Source organism: Panicum hallii, chromosome 5 (genome assembly GCF_002211085.1).
Source record: "Panicum hallii strain FIL2 chromosome 5, PHallii_v3.1, whole genome shotgun sequence".
Classification (NCBI taxonomy): domain Eukaryota; kingdom Viridiplantae; phylum Streptophyta; class Magnoliopsida; order Poales; family Poaceae; genus Panicum; species Panicum hallii.
In genome coordinates this window covers 50,263,237-50,287,993 of record NC_038046.1, presented here as the reverse complement: position 1 = coordinate 50,287,993, position 24,757 = coordinate 50,263,237, and the positions used below count along the sequence as shown (strand labels likewise).

The window sequence follows — 24,757 nt, the reverse complement described above, 5'->3', positions numbered from 1 at the left end:
GGGTGAAAGCAGGAGATGACGACGGAGGAGGGAGGAGCCGAGGAGGAAGACGACGACGGCGTGAGGCGCGTCACTGTGGGCGCATAAAGTCGCGGAGGGTCGCCGTCGGTTCGGTTTTTTGTTTCCTTGCGTGGTTGCTAGCTGGCCGTCCTTGTACGTATGCATGCATGCCCAGTTGCCCACATGTACGTATCTACTACGACGCGTTTCCAATGAGCAAGGGTTGGTCTTTGCTCGTACACTTATCTCCAGCTTGGAACTTTTTTAAAATTTGCAGTTCCACGGTTTAAATAATGAAACTGTCCTAGTATCTTGCACCACTAGGAAACAAGCTTTCGATCCAGGACAAATATACCGACCGTGGTTGTAATCGGTACTTGCATCAGTAGTGCCGTTTAAAAAGGATATTTTGTTAGGAGGGATATTAGTGCTGGGTCGTGCTAGGATCTGGTATTAATCCAATTCACTAATAACGAATCTGGGCATGATCCGGTACTTAATATGCCTCAGAAGCATTAGCAGCAGATTTGATATGATCCGGTACTAATGCGCCTCGAAAGCATTAGCACCGGGTACTAATGTTACTGGGTCAAACCACGATCTGCATTAATCCTGGCGAGGCACGTTAGTACTGGGTCACGCCACGATCCGGTACTAATGTTTAATCGTCCCGATGCCAGCATGACGAGTACTAATTTTGCCACCTCTGCACCAGATCCTTATATATATCAGGCCTCCTTCCTGACCTGAGGGCCATACACTCAACCGTTATTTCAGCTCACTGAGGGGGAGAGGAGGGTAATTTTATAAAAAGATTTAACTCTACCAATGGGAAAAAAGTTAGCAATTTTCACGTGCTCTAGTTTTTTTTATATGCATAGCTTTAGCTAGCAACTAAATTATTTCTTAAATAATATATTTTTACACGTGCAGTAATTAAGCTCTAATATAGGCTAGAGATACACTCCTAACCGTTACATACTTTTTCCCTGAAAAGTATAAAGCGTCGGTTAAACCGGTCACAGCCGTCAGTTTGACCGGTCATACACAGTCTGCATACTAGCCGTTGCTCACTTATCTACCATACTTGCTTTTGCTTGCGTCATTGCACCACCGCATGCACTGACACACCGTCGGTTTAGCCGGTACTGAAGACCTTCTTGTCCCTTCAAATCCAAAACCTCTCGGGCAAACTAAATGACCATTGCACCAACGCTCTATATCATAGCATCTTTTTAACCGGTACCTCTATCACTTCTCCACTTGATCGCCATGCTTTCTCCTCATTGCACCGACGCATCCCTTCTTATAGCGTCGGTTCAACCAGTGCTACTGCGGTTTATTCACTTGATCGCCATATCAACTCACCAAAGCACCGATCCGTTATAAGTTCATGCCGTCGGTTTAACCGACGCATGCAATCATGGGACCTAGAACTTGAATACCTTGACAGCGATTTGGACCATCTTGTATATGGATTGGACTCCATCCATAGGACCTAGAAATCCTAAAAATTTGAGCTCACAAACTCGTTAGTTCCATTGACTATGTTGTCACACAATAACCAAAGTCATAATCATGATCTCATGGGGCCATGTTCCTTACAGCATACATGCAATAATTAAGCTCTAATTTTATATATTTTTATATGTAGATGTAACTAGTACCTATAGATGTAGCTAGCAAATAAATTAGTTTTCAAATTTTTAGTTATACACAGACATTTTGTTATAATTGCAATAATTAAGCTCATGGGACCTAGAACTTGAATACCTTGACAGCAATTTGGACCATCTTGTATATGGATTGGACTCCGTCCATGGGACCTAGAAATCCTAAAAATTTGAGCTCACAAACTCATTAGTTCCATTGACCTCGTGGGGCCATGTTCCTTACAGCATACATGCAATAATTAAGCTCTAATTTTGTTATACACAAACATTTTGTTATAATTGCAATAATTAAGCTTATTTTGGTTTCTACGCCACTAGAAGCTTGAGATAGGCGAGGTGTGAACCCATAGCCCTAACCCAGATCTGCCGTGGTATGTACACTTGGATATATATGGAGAGATGTGATAGAATAATATCCACACCCCACATACTTGTGGGGGGCAAAGAAAAAAAGCGATTTTGGTTTACCAAAACCGGTTGCAAAATTTGCCCAAAGATTCGTTCACCACACACTGAGAGTTAACCGTGCCAACATTGTCATGCCAACTCCTTGCCAGTGTGGTGCTAATTGTAGGCACACAGCATTACTCCAGTTAGCTAGCATGCGGTGGCTGTCCCTATCAATCAGCTATAGGTTATCGCTACTTTTTCCCTACTCAGGAAATTTCAGTCCACATGCACGTATGTACGTGTACCGTATCCATGCAGAATCCAAGGGAGCCAATCTTGTTACGCCAGGGTGATCACAAACGACGCGACAGGGAAAAAAAAATCTGAGCTAGCTAATAATAATAAACCAATCGTGTGCCACGCGCCCATGCCGGTAGAGTCAGGAGTACCAGTAAGAAAGGGTATGACTCATGAGTGCACCCCAATTACCTAGCCAGCTAATTAGTTGGTAACTACTGCCGTATCAGCTGCCGCCGCGTACGTGCATGTACGCCAACTACTTTTATCGGCAGTTCGATCGGCACGTACGGCCCAGTTAGAGTATGTAGCCGGCCAGCATGAACCTAGGAGGAGCATGATGCTGCTTCCATGCTCAATTTCGCTATGCCTCTTTAACTCTAGGTTGGTGTCCTGTTGATGACTTGATGTTGTAGTTGCGTCTTGTCGTGCTTAATCAACATAACCTTTCAGCTCCACTACTCATAACGACGTAACAAAAGGCCAGGACCTTGTTCCATTATCTGAAAAAAGAATCTACTGACATGTGCCTTATTAGACTCTCGTTTCTCAATTCTGCCACACCTGCGGCATCCATTTTGGTTGCCAACGCACTCTGTAGAGCTCATTATTACTCCTAGGTCCTACTCCGTAGCTCCTAAATCCTAAAGCCTCTTATGGTGGACTTGTGGTCGATGGTCAAGTACGAGCGATCGTTCTAGGTGCACAAAGATACAATAATCTTTGTGTACTGTAGGAGAAACACACTTGTAGCCTACTGTAACTGATTCTGTCACAAGCACGACCAATTAACCTTTATAGCATGTGTAAGAGCTAGAGAGCCCACCGGAACTACTTTGGCTGTGTCATCATAAAAGTGTGGCGCACACAGTTTTGCATGCACACGTTTTTGAAAAAGAAACAAAGAAAGGAAAAAAAAAGTTGCATTGGGTGTACGTGATCAATCAAATGCTAATGTATCTTTTGTGCGTGTGCCACAGTTATGTGGCACCATCAGCGCCCCTGTTTAACCGGTAACCCGTCAATTAATCAAGGCAGCGCGTCCATAATAATGAGCCGTCCGTACGCTCCCCTCCGATGTGAAGCCGCACCTTCCGCCGTGTCGATCCATCTATCAAGCGGCAGTTTCAAGTCGCTGTAATGCATGCACCGAACACCGTATGCACCACGCACACAAATTTATACAATGCAGTGTATACTTCCTCCGTTCCAAAATAAATGTTATTTTAGTATTCAAATTTTATCCTGTAAAAAGTGTTATTTTCTAACTAAAACAATACCAAAAAAATATTATATAGAAAAAAGCATAGAGTCAATCAAATACTTACTAGTAACGTGTACGTATGCTATCATCACCTCGTAGTAGTACGCTTATATAACCTGCTTGTTTGATTAATCGGTGTTGTGTCTTGATCCGGCGGTTCTTTGCATGTAAACTAGCTTGCAGGCATCAACTTAGAGTAGGTACAATAATCGGCGGTTATCTATCTCTCTCCCCGACGGCCCATCACAAATTTCATATTTGAAGACGTGAAGAGCTAAGCTATTGTACAAGTTGATCTCTATTGTTGAGGTGGACAGTCTAATAACCAAGTGCTTGTCTCAACTATTAAACTTGATCTTATATTGTTATTATTGCATATTGATAGTCAAAACAATGACGTACCTAACTAGTTATGGATGATAAATGAGGTTCCTAAAACCGTTTGGGATCCAGAACGGGCGTGCATATAATGACCACCTCTTTTTAGCTATGCATGGTTGTGCTCGCGCGCACGTTCTCTTCCGCGCCATAACTCATATTCGAGGGTTCAGAAATCAGAACCAATATATAGTTTGCGAATCTTTTTTTCGCGCGTGCTCTCATATCTATCAACGCACGCTCGCACACTCTACTCTATGAGCATCTCTAAGGGACTTGCCGATAGATCTTGAGATTGATGAGACCATAGGCTTCTCGTTGTTATAGCCATGTTGTCTACAACTGACAATAAATATGAGCATCTCGAAGAGAGTAGCGCAAATCTTGAGATTGGAGCCGTCATAGGCTTCTCGTTGTCGACGGCCACGGTTGTCTACCACTGAAAGATTAAAGGTAGAGACCGTACCCTATGAGCACCTCCAATAAACTGGCCGGCAGATCTTGAGGTCCATAAAGTTACGTGCCATAGACTTCTCGCTGTCATCGGCCAATATAGAGATGTTAATTAATTTCTAAAATAAATTTAAGAAAATACTGTGCTAGCTGAGTCGATAATTGAAACACCCAGATTGTCAATTACCAGGCTCCTCTTGGCTCGTGTATTTAATTCGGATCACAACATCCGTGTGTCAAACATGCACATTGAGGTGTTACTACGTGAACCGCATATAAATTGGCATGCATACACTAAAGCTAGCCAGTTCATTTCACTCCCTCCATGCATGTACATGGCCACTCCAAACCACGGCCAAATCCCACCGCACCTGCCGGAGGTTGGTACGGTACGGTCCAGCCTTCTTCCGTTGGACACCGTGGGCTGCCCCTTAATGCTGACACGCCCATATTGTAGCTAGCTGCTGCACGTCACGACAGGCAGCACGGCGACAAACAACGACCACTTGTCATCCGGTCTCGTCGACGTCGCAGAACGACGCTCCCCGCGCCAAGCTCGCCGACAGTCAGCGTCGCCGGGTCCACCGGTCGGGTGAGCTTGAGCCTTCGCTACTAGCTACGTACTACGTGCTCTGGATCAGCTGCTGCCCTCGATCGCGCACATGCATACTGGCTAGCTAGCTAGTTATATAGCGGCATGGGGATCGATCGACGACGTTCGTGTACCGGCCCGGCGGCCTTTCCCTGTCACTGATGTTTGGCCCCGTCCGCCAGCACGTACGTACGCGCGTGCCCCTGTCACTGATAGCGCGTGGCGATGCTTACGCTCGACCCAACCTACAGTTGCCTAACAGGCGCAGCTAGAGGTCTCTGTCGGCGGCGTAACGTACGCCGTGCGCTATTCAGCACGTACAATACGTACGTGGCAGGTATTCCTGTACACTGGGAGCAAGCTCTCTCGTACGTGTCGAAACCACGAGCGCGTACGGCCGCTAGCTCTCTGTCGTCGAACGCTACGGACGGAGAGGATCACCAACGGCCGGAGTCTCTTTAATTTGGGAATATGCACAAAATAAAAGATCGTTGCGTCAATAATCCGTCAATTAATCGTTATAATTTGTAAGAGAGATCGTCGATGTGTGCCATCTCCACGTCATCCCCGACGCGTCGTTCTAACGACCTAGCTCTCTGCGCGGCCGGAGCAAGCGGCGACGGCGAGGCCCGACGAGGACGTGCCGCCAGTGCACCGACAGTGGTCGAGCACGCACGCGCATGTGCATGCATGGGGGCCATCCATCCGAAACCTGCTTCCACGCCGGCTCGCGCGTAACCGTCCATCGGCCGGCGCGGCTGTCAGCGCACAGCGGCCGCGAGCGCAACCGGCCGGGGAAGAAAGAAAGAAAGAAAGAAAGCGACCAGTGCGGGGCCGGGAAAAAGGAAAGGCAGCGGCGGTGGGCTCCGGCGACCGAGCGAGCAACGGCAGGGCGCGGCCGGCCGGGACGCGTTGCCGTCGACGCCGCCCGGAATGTGACGTAATAACGCATGGCTCCGACGTCCGATCGAGCTAGGTCGACAGCCCCGGCCCCGGCCGGCCAGCGACGTCGCACCGCACGTACGGGCGCGCCACTGAGCCGGGCGTTGGCGGTTGGTCCGACGACGGCCGGCTGGCGTCGCTGCCATGCGCGGGGCAGGCAGCAGCCCGGCGGAAGCGGGGGGCGGGTCGGGGCGCGCGCGGTCCTATTGCCCGTACGTCGTCGTCCTCGACGGATTCCTAGGCAGGTCCCGAGCCCCATCCCCTTTGTCGTCCGTTGGCCGTTACACCTTTCTGTCCAGAGGCTCATCGATCCTTGTCAGCTGTCATCAACTTGCTTGCCATGGAAACGCAATCAAGGAGGAGGGAGCCACCTGATTATTGGGGTTTTATATTAATTAAGCGCGTGCACACACACCGCGTCGTGTATGGAGAAAGCAGGATGAAGGCGCCCGCTATAAGTATGGCGACAGGGACTATTATACTCGAGGCGCATGATGCATGCATAAGCGATTGTGAGAGGTTAGAAATGTTGATCGCTGAAAGATTTGGTTCCCAAATTATGGTAGGGTTGATTGGGGGCCGGGTCTGGTCTTGCTCACCAATGAGGCCCTCCACATCGTGGAGTGAAGCTTGAAAAAAGATCAGGTCCCACCATAGAAAATTAGCTTCGCTCCTTGACAGCTGCTATGTGCAGGCTTCACTAGCTGAGCTCGTAACCTGTACAAAGGTACCACGCCTCCTGCTCAGGCAAAGAAGTTGGGGAAGGAAGCCAGAGCGCAACAATAATTTTTTAAGGAGTTGGCACCGGGGCAAGAACGTTCACCGCTTCCAATTCTTCTAGCGCGGGCATCGCATGGGGAGTGATGCTAATTGATGATGGCGAGTTCTATATGCTAGCTAGGTCTCACTTGTGGGTTAGGGCTGTTTGGAATTCTAGCTCCCTCGCCTACGCCTTATTAGGGCAAATGTAGTGGCACTATAAGTACATCCTGCGGTATATTACACTATAAGCATGAATAGTGTAAAAAAGAGGCGCACCACAAGATGGCCTTTGAGGAGGAACTGGCCTCCTGCCCTCCCCCGCACTCGGGCATCTTCACGAGACCAGTATAATTCTGCTGGGTATTGGCAAGAGTGGAAAGAAGATCACAAAGCATGCATGAGTAGGCTCTCAAGTACATGCAAAAACTTTCTTCTAGCATGCAGGTTGGTTTTAAGGTCAAAGGTCAAAGGATGTGGATATAATAGTATAACAAGTACAGCTACTACCAAGCACTCCGTATGATACTAGATGGAAACTCATGGAGAGTGGTGAGTATATACTTCACCAGCCGCGCATAATTCCTAGGCACGACACGAGCACGAACTACAAACTAATCTAGAAGGTTTGTGCGCCTCCAAATTAAAGTGCTTCTTCGTGCTGCAATCCAACACTGCCTCCGAACTGTCGTAACATGGTCCGCCTCCTCTGTCCAATAATGGCATTAGAAATGATAAAGCGTCTCCTTGTAAAGTGCTGCTACACCAAGAAAGTGTGAGTTCACCTCTGCCAATGGGTGCGATACCCAGATATGCACCCGCAACAATGGCCACCATGGAAAACGGCTCGCTCCGCCCCTTCCCCTCCCTCACTCCACCTCGCCTCTGCGGCGCTACCATAGAGCCCCCGTGCGGTAAGTCCGCCTAGGTTCAAGGACGGCGGCGGCGGGGCCTCCTCCCACGAGTCCTTTCTTCCATAGGTTTTTCCTCCCTCAACTCGAAGAAAAGTAGAGAGCTACGGTTACAGGCCGGCGCGGGCCAGATCCACACCGTGCCCGCCCGGATATGCCCCCTCCCCTCTCCTACCGTTTCCCCTCTTGTACACCCTGCTCCACTGAGCAAATGGTGACTGCATCTTCGATATTGCATCCAATTTGTAGGCGGGTCTTTGGAGGTCTGCTGCCTGCTGCTGGTATTCATGATATACCTCCTCGTGACTCTTCAACGGCGAGGCTAGCACTAGATGTTGGCTGCCATTGTGGTTCGGCGAGTGTCCTCCTCACCTCCTCTGGCGCCTCTGCTTTGTCGGCGTTCTCCTTTGTGGTGCTAGTAAATCAATTGCCGGCTGGTGTTTCCACCGCTTCCATCATTCCCCTTCAGAGGTTCCTCCCTTTGGATGTTGCCGGATGGCTGCATGTGGAGCCCGAATGAGCTGTAGGTGTCGACGTCAATTTCAAAAGAGGTCATCATGCCTAGGGAATTGTGATTTTGTGTGCTCTTCACCCGCTCTTAGTTCCCATTCCGTTGGGTGGTCCCTCAAATGGAGGGCGACAGTGGAGCGGCATAGCTACGAGAAGCGGTGTGGGGATGCAATGGCCACAATGTAGCTGGCAAGTATGTTGCTCGGTGGAAGCGCTAATCGATATTTAGTGGTCGTTTCGGCATGTGATATGACTTTCCTTTGGTTAGTTAGTGAGTTGTGTATCTCCTCCCCTGTTGTACTCCGTTTGTTTCTTAATGTTTGTGTTCTCTTCTCACCCCTATTTATTTTTCCTAAATTGCTGAAGATCCATGTTGTAAAACTTTTGGCTTTCAAAATACCCCTGGAAATGAAATTCAGGTGAGGATGCTCCCTCTGTTGATCTAAAAAAACATTGGCCACCATGTGACACAATACATTATTGGTGATCACGGGTTATTAGAATATAGTAAGTCCCTAAGAGAGGCATAATATGATCCCTCATCATCCTGCCATGCTAGGAGGTGTGGAAGGAATGGAATGCATATTTAACCATAAGGAGAAAAAACAAAGTTCAAACGCGACCTATTGCGGGATAAGGGGATCGCGCGACCCAGTCTCCTCCACCGTACCCTGCTCTTCGACTCGTCCGCCTCGCCGTGCCGTCCACCACCCACCAGGCCGCCATTACCCGTCGACCCCGCCCTCCCCTAAAATTAAAAGCTCTGGCCGACACGCCCGCGCCCACCACCGACCCCACCCATCACCCTCCAGCCGCCCGCGCCTCCGACGGCGAGATCGCGGCTTCGCTGCACCATTGAGCCATGATCCGCCACCTGCGTCTCGAGCGCCTCCACAAAACTTCTTCTAGGACCGTCGATGATCGACCGCAGCAGCCCAGGGTCCCTAACCCCGGCCCCTAACCCAACGGTGCTTAGCAGTGGCGACACGATGGCGACGGGTCACGCGCTGTGCGAGCGTGAGACGGATCACGAGGTAAATTAACTTAACGCAAGAAAGAGCCAGTAGTTCATGTGCTGCTTGCTAAGATCAAAGAGGAGGCGTGGCTATGGATTACCGTGGGAGCCAAGCGCCTAGAGCGCTTTATACGTGGAGAGTAGCCTTGTATCTTAGAGAGAACACAAGTTTGTTTATTTTTTTCCATTTTGCCTTTGCCCACAAAACTTTTCAGTTCAGTATTAATGTAATGGACATTGTTGGTTCCAAAACGAAACAGGTGGATCAGATGATTAAGGGAAAAGGAAATAGCTCAGTGTGATGTTCCTTTTTCTCTCGATCCATCAAAATCAAATGAACAGGAATAGCCCTCCGCTATTTGTCATCCTGTACAAACTAAAGGGAAAATAATTAGATGTGTACAACTTGACTTTGCCATCCAGAGTCGTCACGCTTCTCACGCCCGTCGTCCTCCTTACTAGGCTCCTGCAAAAGTTAAGAGTTAGCTACTAACTCATACATATAAAAGATGATGCAAGAGACATGTCTTCCGTCCACCAGTTAGTTAAGAGTTAGATAGGGTTGTGTGCATGAGATTATGTCTTGAGCAAGAGAGAGTTCTTTTCTCTCTCTCCTTCACATGGATAAAAAACCAATGTGGCCTAGATATAAAGCTAGCTTACAGTGATACCTTCGGATGCTAAAGTGTCCTTGGATGACTCGTATCCTCTTTCGATCCGAATCCATTCCTCCGAAAGTGTTACCGCCCTACATGCATATCGAATCATTTTTAAATACTCTACAATTAACCCTCAGTCATTCGGAACCATTATTGCTAATCTGAATTCACCACCATGACTTTCGATTTGAGACACTCGGCTCGTTGCTTCTCCGAAACGCGTCCCGAAAGACAGCTTTCTCGCCGGCTCCTGAGAAAGAAAACAGTGTAATGCAAGGTTTTCTAACTTGAAGTTCAGTACTAATCTTAAAGGCCGTAGATAACGCGAAAACCTGGCAGCGATCATGTACGATGCGATATGCGCTATACATATGTATGTATGTATCTTCGTGTACACATATAAACATTAATTATAACTACTTAAGAACCTGGCAATCAATGATCCAACGAGAAACGTGTGGGCGGTCCTCGCGCGGCGTACGATGACCAACCAATAACAAAACGAGGAGTCCCGTCGCGGTGGTAGGTCTGTCGGTCGAAACGCACGAAACCTGACGACCCAAACAGGTCTAGACAAGCAGGAACGAGACGATGCGTGCCGTCGGTCGCCTAGGCCCTACTACGCGCGCCACTCCGATCCTGAGAAGGATCGGAAGCGCTCAGACACAAGCTAACACCGGCAAAAGTGGTAGTAACAGTACACGCACCCTTTCGCTCGATGTTGGCAGCCGTCGTCGTGTCCTGCTCACCCTACTAGTTCACCCACCTGTCCATTCCTACTGTTGCCATCTGGTATCTACAACGATAGAAGGATATTCCACAAGAGTTGCTGCATGTTCACAGTGCGCCATGCATATGCATGTGTACTCTAGCTATCATTCGTAGATTCGTATGCGATATAATAAGATCTTCCCATTTGGATTCTAGAGCTAAACTTTAGCTCTGTTATCTAGATGTCGAAACGAAGGATGAAATATGGACTAATTGATAGGATAATTGCATAGACAATGGCTAATTAGTACTTATTAGAAGTCATAAGCCTTTCATTATCTCCAACTAGCTTATGTTTAGACTATTACCACATAAATTTTAGCCCTCCTATTTTGCACATCCAAATGTGGAACATCTCCAGCAGTCTCCCAATAAACATCTCACAATAAGCTAGTATTAGAATGTCTTAATACCACTTTCATAGATTATTAGGGAAGACGTTTTTACAGTTCCCCAATACAACTAATATATTGGGAGAGCAGAAATTCTCTCTTTATTTCAGGAAAGTTAGGTAAAATATTGGAACAACCCAATAATTATTTGAAAAGTGAGAGATTTTAGGAAAATGTTGGTGTATATTTTTTCCTATATTAACGGTTTGTTAGGAAGAAAAAAGAGACTGTTGGAGATGCTTTAAGCCCGATAACATGACAAGGCAGTCTTCGTTACGGCATCTACAGTAAACGGCATATGCGTGGATTATTGATGCATATATATATGTGCAGCAGATCCGGCAGCAAAGTAGGCACGTTTCACGTTTGCTCCCGGATCGGAGAAGCCACTATTGTCGCCGCGTAAAACGATTTCCGTTCCCTTTCTTTGAGGAAAAAATAAAACAATTTTCGTTCCTTGCAATTTAATTCATAATATCCTGTCGACGTCACACGTGACGCGGGACGCGGTGTCGCGGTCGGTAGTGCTGCCCCACGCCGATCTGTTGCGCGCTGTGCTCCGAAGCGGCCGCGCCGCGCGCCAACAAATTGGAACCAGTTGCTAGCAGCTAGCAGAGCCTTCATCAGCAGCGACGTTTTCTTGCGAGACAAAGGCTAGAGGGCTGTGGACTACTACCCCAGTGAGCCGCCAGTGCCGTCCCCAGGACGTCGTCGTCCATCCGGACAGCGACGGCTCCAGGCTGCCGCACTAGCAAAGCGCCCAGCCGCGATTGGTGCCGTGCTGCTTGCCTGCGATGATGAGCGACGACACGAACCTGTCCGTCTCAAGTCTCCCCTCCCCTGCTCTTGAATCGAGCCAGGGCTATATATTCACTTGTACGATAATACCTTGATCCATCACCTGAAGAAATATCAGATCGGCCGCTGGAGTAAATTAGCCTAACAACTTATTGCAGTCTTAATAAACCATATCCATACATCCATACATGTGAAGCCGCACAGTGTAAATAAAAATATTTTTTTACTATAGTTCTCTGTTTTAAAGTGTTAGATTATGTGCCTAATCACTAGCTAGGCAATATTGTCAGATATACATTCTTATTTCGTGTCTTCTTTCCTATTCTTTTAGCTTTTCTTATTTTACGTTTTTCCTTCCTTATTTCCATCTTTTAATTTTCTTCTTCTCTCTTTGACCTATTTTTTTCTTGTGTTCGTTTTTTCTTCCTTGTTTTATGGTAGTCTTTTTTTCTATTTATTTTCTTCCCTAGCAGGTTACTTTGTACTCTAACTTATTCTCAGATTTTATACAGATTGTTCTAGGTACAAATTTATTTTTCTTTTTTCCCTATTTTTTATAGAGATTCATAATATAAAAGTATGTATTATGAGACTATAACACTCGATGCTTCTTTTATTGCCCGTTTCTTTTTAAAAATTCTTTATTTCATTTAATTTTACGCTCGTCACAATCTTAGGATTCTTTTTATTTTTACATTTATTTTTTATTTTATCCCTTTTATGCATTCTTTTTTATATATTATGTTACTTTATTTTTGATTTAGTTGTCATTCTTCTCCTACTTCCTATGCCTAATTTATTCCTTTATTTCTTTCATGTATCATAGCATTAGTTTTATGTCTACTTTTTATTTGTTATAGATGTACAAATATTTATTTTCTAAGTTCGAATAGTTTGCTTCAGGTGAATAATATTTGTTATGTAAATTTATAAACTAAAATATTCTGCGTATAAGGCTACCTTGCTTTTTCTTTATTTTTCAATAATTTACATGTGCAAGTGATGTAAATACATTAACATTTGATCTTTCTTTTTTCTATTCTCTTCTTTTTTAATCTTTTATTTCAGTTGACTTTTCTTTTATTCTGTTGCTATTGTTTTTCTCTTTTCTTCCTTTATTTCTTGTAATATTTGTTTATTCTAGGTGTACAATCTTTGTAAGTTTATATAATTTATTCAAATATATAGGTTCTTTTCTTGAGTTTTGGGTATATAGATTTTGTTCTTCATACTATATATTTTATTTTAAATGTACATGTTCTGTGAGTTTATACAATTTATTTCAGATGTATACAACTTTATTTCGTACATATTATTTATTCGGTATGGATATTTATTTTGTTCCATGAGTTCGTATAATTTGTTCCAATTATATACTTTTTTATTCCTTAAGTTCGTATAATTTGTTCATGGTGTGCAATTTTTTGTTCTGCGAATTAAAATATCTTCAACATCAAAAATATATTTAAAAAAATCATTCTATAAATTATCAAATGTGGTCTTGTTTTCAACACCTTATTATAGAAAAATACAATACTACAATCGGAAATTAACATGGATGCTTAGTTCGTGATTTATTGTATTTTAGCTTCAAAGTTCCTTGCATCTAGGGTGATGGTACCATTTTTATCTTTTGTTGCATGCATACATCCCTATCTTATTTAAATAGTACAAACAACAGGTAGATTTTAAAAAAATAACAAAATGATATCTTTTGATCAATCTTTTTATTTCCGGTATACTATTATTTGTTCGTTATGTTTAATCTTTTTTTGAGAAACTTATTATTTGTTTCTCTTGCTTATTGTCGTTGTTTTACCGCCAAACCCACCGAGAGATACCCCCAAGGATTGTAGGTGAGGTGCCGCCGAGATCAGGAACTCGAAGGTGCAAGGAACACAAAGATTTAGACAGATTCAGGCTGCAAGGAGCATAATACTCTACGTCATGTGTGGTGGTTTGTATTGTCTTAGATTGGTTATAGTTTGAGGGGTCCCTGCCTGCCCTTATATAGTCTGGGGGGACAGGGTTACAGATATCCTAGCCAAATACGAGCTAAGGAATCCTACCCGAGGACTACTCGGGTAGGTTCATTCTGTTCCGACTAGTTCTACTCGTGTCCGAATAGCTTACAATAGTGCGCACTCCCGTGGTTCTAGGTCTGACACTTAAATATTTATTCGCAATTGTCAAATATTTTAGTTCATTAAAAAATGTTTTTAATATTGTCTAAAAATATGGTTAAGTGTGATCTTATTTTGAAAATCTTATCACAAGAAATACAATGGCATAATCAAAATTGAATTTGGATACATATTTTATGATTTTTATATTTTTTGTTTGTAATCCCTTTGCATTGCGGATGATATTATTAGTTTTTGTCTACACTTGCATGCGCGTATCTTTTATTCTCTTTCTTCTTATGGGAGTACTACTCGTGATGTTTATTTTCCGGTCAAGTTTGTGGGGTTAGTGAATTAAATAGAGTATACGTCTGTTTGTTGGGCTAAGGCCCATTTAATACCGCATGGAAAATTACTCTTCGGATGATGGCGATATATAATCGGACCCCTCGAATCGTGCCCACGAGTGAACCGTACTCCGACCCGTGTGGGCTCGGTTCGGCGGCCCTGAAAAGAAAAAGGCTTGGGCTGTGTTGAGACTTGGTCAGGCTTGATGGCCCTCATGGACCGATTCAAACTGGGCCGAAAGAGCTAAGCTCTCTAATGCAAACGAACCAACCCCCACAGGCCTTGACCCACACATTGCAAAACGGAGGTCCAGCAAAAATTCCCCATGTCCCGACTCTTCTCCGTCTCCTCTCTCCCTCAGCGCGGCTCTCGAACGAAAACCCACCCGCTCCCGCAATTGGTAATCTCGCTTCCCGGCGAGCCCACCGCTTCCCCCACCGCCGCCGCCGCCGCAGCACCTCGCCTATGGTTCCCGGCGAGGGGGGCGGGGAGGGGTGGGAGGCGGCGGTGCGGGCGGAGATGGGCGCGGCCGGCTGGTGGGACGACCCCGACAGCGCCGACCTCCGCGCCAGGTTCAAGGCCTTCACGGGGCAGCGACGCGACTGGCCCCACCCCACGCTCCTCTTCTGGAAGGACCTCCTGCTACGCGTTGCGCGCCGGCTCCGCCGCTGCTCCGCCCCCGCCCACCTCGTAAGCACCCCGCTGAATCCCCTCCTCTCGCCTCCCTCCCCCCTAGCCCCTAACGCACTTGGGTTCGCTTCATCTCTCTCTCTCTCGCGTACTCTGACGCGACGACGGCGACAAACTGCAGGTGACGAGCGCTTGGTTCGCGCGTCCCGGGGGGCTCACGCCGCTTTGCTTGCCACAAGTTCTGGTCTGTCCTTCCCACCACAATTTCAGGTTATGTTGTTACTATGGTGATCGGGGAAACTGGAATTTGAATTTACTGCCCATTTTGCAGGAAGAGATGCGTGCAGATGAGGACATACTTCTCAAATCCGAGCTGATCGATCCGTCCACGGGGAGCCTGTACCAGCTGGTCCGGAGGGTGAGCCAGATGGCCATCAGCTCGAGGCGGCCGGTTTCGCAGGAGGACATCCTCGTGTTCAAATCGTTAGTCGAGGTGTGTCAAAATGATGGACCAGTGTAGTTGCTAGGTGGAACGCTGGAATTCTTATTTGTTTCCCTGCTAGTCCATTGCAGGAAAGGGCTGCAGATATTGCTAGGCAATTGAGTGACTCTCATTGGACATCGACATGCGTTGTTACGATGTGCAGATTCAATAGCTTCTTCTGCGATCAGGATGATGCACATGCCGCGTTATGCTTTTTGACGCAATCTGGGAAAGCTCGGTACCTTGTAGCCAGGAAGCAGGACCCTATTGAGGTATGCTCATTTTTGTTCTGCATTCTATTGTTCTGCTGGAGCAAGTGACTTGCTGTATTTATTCAGTTGGATGCATGCCTGCAGGGTGTCAAGTTTGCACTAAACTCCGCACAAGTTCCTGCTGTATCCAAGCTTGACCATGACACCTTGCACTTAGTTTGGACAGAAGAGAGGCTGCAGCAGCAGCTTGATGTGCTTGATCGCAGATGGGAGATGTTAGTATATTTCGCAATCTGAATCAACGATTTGCATGTAGCAGTCGTGTGTTTCAAATTCCAAAAGGACATCCTTGCATATGGTGCTTTCTATAGATTGCTGACTAGGACTACACATTCCAGCATATGACACTTTTTTGGCCAGTTTTATACATAGAAGTGCAACACAAGATTAATTATTTCTGGTTGCCGAACATGATCCATCTAGTTTCAACACAATAACATGAACACATAAGTAGTTGGTTATTATTATTTTCCCTATCTGACTTTGTGCATTGCGAAGGGGCCAGTGCATAGTTTCCTGCCACCGGATTTGACAGGTTCATGATTTTGGATTTTCCATCACGACCTTATTCTTTTGTAATGCTATTACTTGCCTTCTGCTTGTTGTATTTGTGATATCATATTTCTCTTAGGGTTTCAACTTTCTATGTTTGGCTGCTGGATGAATTGTTTGTTCACATTTCGCATGTTGAAAATTAGGTCATACATTCATGGGTATGTTAACATAGCATTAGGGAGGTCTGGTTTAAATGATGAACTGAAGAAGGCTGTGCACTACGAATTGATGCTTAATTCCATAAGCTTAGTATGATTATAGTGGATTTTGATAAATGCTGGTGCTGAAATTGTTCTGCTTTGCAAAAAAAAAAAATCTTATGATAGTTCAAGGAGAAGGGCATTGGCATCCTTCAAGTCTGGGGACAAACAGGGTGCTTATCGTTATGTGAGGCAGTCCAAAGTATTCTCACAAAGCCGGAACAGATGCACACAATTATTAGAAAGGGTTGAAGAAGTTATCAGCCTGATTGCTAGTGCTGAATCAACTAAGAAGGTGCAATATTTTATTACAATGTATATACTCTACAATGAGCAGTTAAATTATTTGTTTGTAATTTTGTATATATATTACAAACAATGGACACTTTGTGGCGTAAACAATTAACTCTGTACATGCTACTAGGTCTATGAGGCAATACAAATTGGTATCCAGGCAATGAAGGAGAACAATGTCAGCATAGAGGAGGTTAATGTCCATCTGAAGGAGGTTGATGAGCTTGTTGCTGCACAAAGAGAAGTTGATGCTGCCGTGGGTAAGTTGTTTGTGGTTCTTTTACTAGGAATTCCAGAGTTTACAATCAAGGTAATTCATCTTAAAAACTAGGGTTACTTGCATACAAAGCTCTCTAATTACTGAAATACAGTAACATGATCGTGATGGACTCTAAGTTTAATACTATAACAAGAACCTATATCTTGCTGGTAAACATTGCTGGAACAATGAACTGCACTATGTTACCATTGCAAACTTAACACACATATGGATTGGTTATAGTTATAGTTACAGAAATAATGTGTTAGTGTTAATCTAGATTTGTTCACACTGTTTTTGGCTAATCTTTGTGCGCCCCATGTACTTCTATATGTTGGCCTCTCGTTTACACTCATCTCTTAAAAGGATTAATGAATTTTCTATGTAGTTTATGTTTTTCTGTTACATTCTGACCAAGTTATTTTGCAGAATCAGTACCACTCCATTCGATAGATGATGAAGGCGATATTGAGGAAGAGTTCAGGAAGCTTGAAGCAGAATTGCAGAATGAGATCCCTCGTATTCAAGTTCAAGAACCAATGTCACATCCAGATGAGGAATCACCTGATGAAGTGGTTGAATCATTGAGCAATAACTTGTCAAGCATTAAACTCGAGGCCATCTAAATGCTCCATTTTTCACTTAAATCAATTTGATCTGTACATAGTGTGATCTAGTTGAATCTTCTTGTCCCCGCAGTATGTGTTGTGTTTGTTCTGAAACATCCTTGTAAAAGGGTAACTCTGTTGCAAATATATTCCGCACAAGGGTGCAACTATGCTTGCTATTTTATTGATCCTCAACAGTTTGCCTCTTACTTTCTGAAACTTGTGGTTTCAACACCTTAGTTCATATACCATTCAGTTTTGCTTGCATTTACTTTACTATGCTGATATTCCCTGCTCTCTCTTATGCTGTCTACATGTTTGGTTGTTTTCGTGCATTGAACCTGTGGTTCACATTTTGGCATCTATCAGAAAAAGAAATCAAAGATCACATCTCACTATAGGATAATGTTGTGTGGACGGTATTGGACTTGTCGGAAATAAATCATATGTATCACCATATTTGTGATGCTGCTTTATGATGTGCCAGGTTGTAAGTTCATCCTTTCATAAAGTTAACTTCTTATTATACCAACTATCTTTGTTGAATTGTGGGCCCTTCTTATCATTGCTACCTGAAGGATGACGGAGAATGGACGGATCATCTACAGGTGGATCTTAAATATTAGCAATGGAAGTGATTGATCTGCTCTGTTCTTTCTTCATGATGCTGACATTTTGAGACCAGTTTTACTCCTTATGAGAAAGGTCAGCAATACTAAATGTAGAAGGACTGAAGAATCTGTTTAATTGGTGAGTCTATGGGGTTTCCAAATTAAGAAGTCTTCTTATTATAAAGCTTTTTCGTCTGTATAGATACTCCTTGCTGATGATGCTAGTGCTAACAGTTTATCAAAGGCTCAGAACAGGAACATAAAGCCTGGAACTGACACATGCTTATCTGAGCCTCTTTTTCAATGATGTGAGGATTAAAAGAGACTAGCAGTTGTAAACAATTGTGCTGGGCCATAACCATACCTTTCTTACCAATTAGCTAGGTTGGCTAGGCACAGTGTGCTTAACCTATCACGCTATGAGATTATAGTAAACAGTAGTGGGGTTCTTAGAACTGTTTAAGCATTGCCATCATTTTGCAGCTTCTAGCCAGTACCCATGGCTTAACTGCTAGCAGATTATACTTTATTGAAAGAGGCAAATTTCTGCTGGCCTCACTTGATCTGTATGCAAAGTTTAACCCCTACTTGGGTTGAGTGTGACAAAAAGATAATATAGTTTGCCTACCTTTTGAATATTAATAAATTATCATGCTTAAACAAATTTTAATTATCTATTGAACCACCGACATGCTAATATTGCATCTATTAACAAACTATTGTCTTAATTCTATTAAAAAAATATCAGGTGTCAAGTACCAGAGTTTGGAATGCTATCAGTCACAACATATATATCAACATGTGGGAAGATACAGCTATTGAATAATTGCAATTGTGGACGCTCCAAAAGAAATTATCAAATTAGGGCAGATCCAATATGAGTGCTCATTTCGACATATCAAGAACATTTAAAGGACATGCTTAGTTGGTATCGTAGCAAACAGAAATGATCCATTGGCTTTAGTCATTGTTATGAACCTAGTCTACACTGACACTGTTTGGTTGGAAACCATAGTCCTCGCAGGGTCTCAGTAAGATTAACTGTGTGACTTGATTGTGATTGTTGACACTACCATAGTACAAATCCAGATTCGCTGGAATAATATCTATAGAATAAAGACAATAGAGTTACCTTATCATGTGCATGTTCGTGGCCAACTGACACCACACACTCCGGAAAGCGTGAATTTATCATGTGTTTTTATTTGCCGAGTGTTGCTCTCGGCAAAATGGATCTTTGCCGAGTGCCCGTATTTTTGCTCTCAGCAAATTTCTGGACATTCGGCAAAGTTCTCGTTTCCGTAGCGACATGAAATGTTTTCATTATTGAACCCACTTCAGTCCTTGAATATACAAACTCCTTTCTCAGATATCGTTGTCTGTGATTTTCCTTACTGCAGATGATCAGGGCATGGATAGGTGCTGACCAAAAGTTACAACCCGGGATGGAGCTAGTAAAATATCGGTAATGAAAAAGGAGAGGAGGAAAAGAAAAGAGAAGCATAGGATAAGCTGGCAAAGGTCTATCTTGCAAGGCGCACAGCGTTTCCTCGTTTTGAGGGGAGCAAGGTTCATCAATGGACGATCTGAGGATAGGCCTGAAAACTGACGACAACACCTAGGCCAGAATGATAAGACATGAATTATTGGAGGGGACTTCGCTTGTGCTTTCTCCACATGCATATGCATAGATGCATGAATCTATCAGATGCCTGTCCACACCAGTCTTCAAAGTTATGTCAAATCAGGAATAAAATAGGTAGGGAAAAGCAATCCTGTTCCTCCATTAAGTAGTACAATAATGCTAGATACCATAACTAGCTTATCCTCTTACACAGTTTACTGTAGACTGATGTTGCAGGGCAATTAAAAACATACGATTGAAAATGCCAGGGCAAATGAGCTAGTAGTAAACTGAGGTGCCGGGTGCGTGAAAGCTTCTTCTAGTCGAAAGATGTGCATACTTTAAGACTCTTCATTCATGAGCAGCATTTCTGATTAAATTTTGCCCCATCTTTTCGTTCTTACATTGTACCTGCCTACATGCTGGGTCCTGAACTTATTTTATTATTGTCAATAAGTATAGCATAACAATTATATTGTCACTAATATAAATGTCTGCTTCCTGATGGGCAAACAAAGGTGACACTTGAAGTCGACATGCTGAGCTATATCATGAGATCAAGCGTAGGTAAAATATATTTATGATTGAGCTTTTTGCATGCTCCTCAGAAGCTTCCTTTTTTATGGACATCTCTCCCGTAGCTCGTGCCCTTATATCCGAACAATATACCTTTTAAAGAAATAAATCGATCAAGCAGCATGTAGATTGCATCTTTTGCTTCTTTTTTTTTCTTTTGGGGCAAACTAAGTAGTCAAGAACATGTGGCACAAGATATATTGAAATGTACACATCATCTGCGTAATAAATATGCTCAATAGTTAGTACCTTTAGAATCAAGTAGATTGCTCTATCTGCTTCTTGATGTTTAAATGATATTTAGCTGTAGTGTTAATAATGGCTATTGCTAGAACTTTCATAATAGTTATCTTTGGGCCTTATGAACATAGTTGCGGAAGAATGTGGTTACATATATGCTTAAGAATGAGGCTCAGTTGTTAGCTCATTGTTATCTGCTCAGGAAGAGATATACATAAAGCAGACCCAGTATGTGGAGACCGAGATCCTTTGCATATGATCGCAGAATATGTTTGGAAAATAAGACATATTGGTCCAAGAAGACTTTAGTGAAGCAAGAAAAACTACTCAAGGAAAACTGCAGTGGCTGTCAAGACTTGCAGCTTGTAACCAGGTTGCACCTACCATCTATATTTTACACAAAACTTTTGAGCATCTTAGCTCGCTAAAGCTAGACGTCGTGCCAACAATTCATTCCATCTCGATTGATTGGGCTCTCTTGTCAAGTGATAGATCAGCTTCGTGGATCTTGAAACACGGTAAGTTGTTCCAGGATGACTTGCTAATTTTCACATCTGGAGCTTGTTAGTTGGGACCTGAAAAATCATGAGCTGTGTACTTTCTGATATGAGTTTTGTGCAAAATCCAATAATTTCTCTCAACTTTAGCACTGGAGTCAAATCACACACTTACTCTTCCATGCCGGTGTTATGTTTCAGGCCCATTTCTCCCTGCAGTATCAGTCCTGTTGTTGCCACTATCCAAAAACTGACCACTTTCTGTTTGGGCTGAAGAGGGTACACTAAAATGCTGGTTCTCAACCTGGAAGAATTGTGCAAATCGGATATATATATTATATATATATATATATGAGAGATCCAGACAAAAGCTGGAGAAATTCTTTTCATCTATTTTTTTATTATTTGTGAAAGTGCTACCTGCGGGATGGTCTGTAATTCTGGATCTCCTGTATTTGTTCCCCGTCGAGCTTCATTATTCATATTCTGCTGCTGTTGAGTTGCTACGTCTTGCTGTTGCTCCTGCACCATGTTAGCCATGGCTGCTGAAACTTGAGGGGGCAGGTTTGGCCTAACAGGAAGCCCAGCCAAAGATGGAAATGGCTGTACACTAGATGCTGATGGATGTATTGCTTGACCGGGAAGTCCAAACATTGGTACCGTGTTTCTGACAGGCATTCCAAGACCTTGTGGTGGCGTGCCTGGGATCATTGGGCAAGGAAAGTGAGCACCAGGCATGGACGGAAATGGAACCGCTGGGGTGCTGTTCATGTCGAAGACACCCATCCCATACCCCAAACCCATGCCAAGATGAGGAAAATGAGCGATTGGGGGGATTTGCAAGTGCTGCATGGTTGGTGGCAGCAGCATTGGAGGAATGCACAGCCCACTTCCCATGGACATCATCTGTGTGCCAAAGAGGACCACACATCTTGTCAGTGCTTATTCTGTATTTGCATTTATCAGAAAGAATCTTGTTACATTTGGAATTAGGTGGTTTCAATGCACCTGAACTTGAAGCTGAAGGGTTTTGAGGTACTCAATCGCTTCGTCGAGCATCGAGGCTTTGTCAATCTGCAAAAGACGGTACATCTGTTGCTACCAAATGCCTCGGGCCCAAGAGATGGATGAGGAAACAGATGATAGATTGGCTAGCCGTACCTTGTTGCAGTTGGGGATGAGTTCTTGCAAGGCGCGCATTTTCTCATTGATCCTGTCTCTTCTCCTCTGCAGGTTTGTTGCATTGCAATGCGATCAGCTCAATTGTAGCGCGTGTTTTGAGGGCCAGGAAATTAGCCTGTAACGTGATGAATGCATTATGTTGTGAAGTAGCCTGCTTACCCTTTCTGACAAATTGTGCACCTCGGCGGTGCGGCTGCGCTTCGTGCCTCTGCTGCCAGATCTTCTCATACCACCGGACTCATCTTCAAGATCCTGAAGAGGGCCAATCCTTTAATTAGCACTGCAAGGTATATGATTAGATCAAAGACATTGCATATCGTATTATCTACTTACATCATCTTGGCTAGCAGAACACTCGGCTTGACTCTTCCTCTTGTGTTGGCGCCAGGACTCGTCATTTCCTGTTCCAGCGCCATTGCCGGAGCAGACCGACGAAGTTGCGACTGCGGCCTCAGGCGCCTTCCTGGTCTCAACCTTTTTCTGCAGAGTCATGCTGCCAAGTCTGTCCCGGGGCATCTCTTGCTGCAGGTTACCAGCTGTCGGCGCTGCCGTGCACGAGAACCGCACCTCCCTGGGCTGTTGTGACCACGCCGTCCTCTGCTCCGTGAACACAGGGGCAGTTCTTGGCCCGCTGGCCGACTGGAGAACCGTCGATTCCACGCGGGTGCTCGTGGTGACATTGGACACCTTGTCCGTGCCTGTTTGTGGCGGCCTCTGCGCGTTCTGCAGGCTTGCTCGAGCCATGGCTGCCGGCCTAGAGAAGAGGGAGAAGTTCATCAAGCCCTCTCCGCCGCCGCCCAGCCGAGGCTGCTTGGTGGCCGCGAACTCGGCTTGTGGTTCAGGCCTGGTGGCTGGACCTGGAATCGGTAAGCGGTGGATTTCCTTTGAGGGTTCTGGTTCTCTGCTGGTGGTGGCGACCGGGTTACTCCTGTTGTTGGTGGTGTGCTGGACAGGTGGTGGCAGAGAACCGAGGTTCGTCGCCGCCACTGCCGCTGCATGGAGCTCCGAGAAGAAATCCGGGCTGTAGCTGTCCGCAAGAGCAGGCTCGGCGGTGTCTTCCTCGATGATGGGGTAGTGGATCCAGGGCACGGTGTCATCAAGATCACCGTTATCACGGCTGGCGTCTAGGCCGGAGGAGAAGTCGTGAAACGACGGGGCCAAGCCGCCGGCGCCGAAGACGCCTCCTGTCTTCAAGAGCGCGACGGGGTCGCCGCCCGGCTGCTTTTCTTGAGCCCGGCTGCTGCTGCCAGCGCCACAGTTGAAGGGCGGGAGCGAGGTCTGTGGCGGCTGCTTCCTCCGCCCGTGGACCACCGCCTGCCCGTTCTCCCACAGCAGCTCTGCAAACTCGTTGCCGTCGGACCTGCACCCCACGTACATGCACACGAGGACCGTAAGTAAGCAAGAACCGATGGAAACAGAAGCATGATCAGCTGGGAAGGAAAAAGGATCGCTCACATCTGGGCCTGGAGCTCGGTGGACGACACAGGGGCTCGCGGCGAGCAGGACCAGGGAGAGAGGACAGCAGGGCACGCTTGGTGGAGGTGAGCGCACTGGGAACAGACGGCGGCGGCGCAACAGCGCACTGGCTGTTGATCGAACGCGACGGCTAGCCGGTTGGTTCTGCGGCCTCTGCTGCTGCTGCTTCTTGTTGCTCAGGAGCCGAGCTTGGCTACAGGAGGGGGGACGGGGGGCGTTGGGAGCTCTCGGCCTCGCCGCCTCGGTGGGAAATGGCAGTTAACAGTGAGCGGGAGGGCAGCTGCGGGCACTGTTGCCCTGCGGGAGATAAGATGGGGGGACCTCGGCAGGCGGTGGATGGAAATGGACAAGCAGATAAGACGGGCAAATGTGCAAGGCAACGCCGCGGCCTAGGCGGTGCTCAGTACCCGCCCGCCCCAAGGTATGTGTGTGTGTGTGTGTGTGTGTGTCCGCGCACTGTGCTAGCCACAGTATCTTCCTTGTACTCTTCCTCTCTTTGGATTTATCTCCTCTCCTCTCCTCTCCTCCTAGTTAGGAGTTGGGTACAGCGGCAATTTATTTTCTAGACGCAGTTGGCTGCCTGCCGTACTATTTCAATACTAGGTGCTGATCCCATGCTCCGTAGCTACTACCTACTAGCAATAAACCTTTGTTACTTGCAAGTTAATCAGGGCCTGGTACTACCATAAGAATCAGATCACACACATACATAGTAGTAACCTTGACATGCATGGCATCCTATACTTTCACTTACAATCTTAGCTACTAGCTTGTTTATCTGGCAATACTTACTGTCGAGGCTGTATTGTAAGAAAGAGTAGACACAAACCTGCATGATAGCACGAATCCAATCCATCGTTCACTACGGACCTACTGTCCACCTTGGTAAGTGGAATGCTAGCACTATTTCTTGCACCGCTAGATCTAAATGATTGGTTGATCGCCGGATGGGGGGACCGAATCCCCATCGCATG

The 24,757-nt window shown here is 45.4% G+C and overlaps 2 protein-coding genes and 1 long non-coding RNA gene across 3 annotated transcripts; 1 reads left to right on the top strand and 2 right to left on the bottom strand.

Annotated features, from left to right (window-relative positions):
• Nucleotides 1-5,922: 5,922 nt before the first annotated feature.
• Nucleotides 5,923-7,942, bottom strand: LOC112894454. Its single transcript, XR_003228987.1, has 2 exons — nucleotides 7,534-7,942; nucleotides 5,923-7,457 (listed from the first exon to the last, which is right to left on the bottom strand). It is a non-coding gene; the product is annotated as an uncharacterized LOC112894454 (long non-coding RNA).
• A 6,644-nt stretch (nucleotides 7,943-14,586) lies between these two features.
• Nucleotides 14,587-17,786, top strand: LOC112891512. The gene is made up of 8 exons (XM_025958394.1): nucleotides 14,587-14,965; nucleotides 15,087-15,149; nucleotides 15,237-15,398; nucleotides 15,479-15,661; nucleotides 15,746-15,876; nucleotides 16,543-16,711; nucleotides 16,841-16,970; nucleotides 17,399-17,786. The coding sequence occupies exons 1-8, from the start codon at nucleotides 14,741-14,743 to the stop codon at nucleotides 17,593-17,595; spliced, it is 1,260 nt and encodes a 419-aa protein (XP_025814179.1). The 5' UTR covers nucleotides 14,587-14,740; the 3' UTR covers nucleotides 17,596-17,786.
• A 3,001-nt stretch (nucleotides 17,787-20,787) lies between these two features.
• On the bottom strand, nucleotides 20,788-23,684 carry LOC112894423 (transcription factor PHYTOCHROME INTERACTING FACTOR-LIKE 15-like). The gene is made up of 7 exons (XM_025962132.1): nucleotides 22,641-23,684; nucleotides 22,467-22,559; nucleotides 22,287-22,352; nucleotides 22,134-22,199; nucleotides 21,546-22,031; nucleotides 21,301-21,429; nucleotides 20,788-21,218 (listed from the first exon to the last, which is right to left on the bottom strand). The coding sequence occupies exons 1-6, from the start codon at nucleotides 23,682-23,684 to the stop codon at nucleotides 21,316-21,318; spliced, it is 1,869 nt and encodes a 622-aa protein (XP_025817917.1). The 3' UTR covers nucleotides 20,788-21,218; nucleotides 21,301-21,315.
• Nucleotides 23,685-24,757: the final 1,073 nt, after the last annotated feature.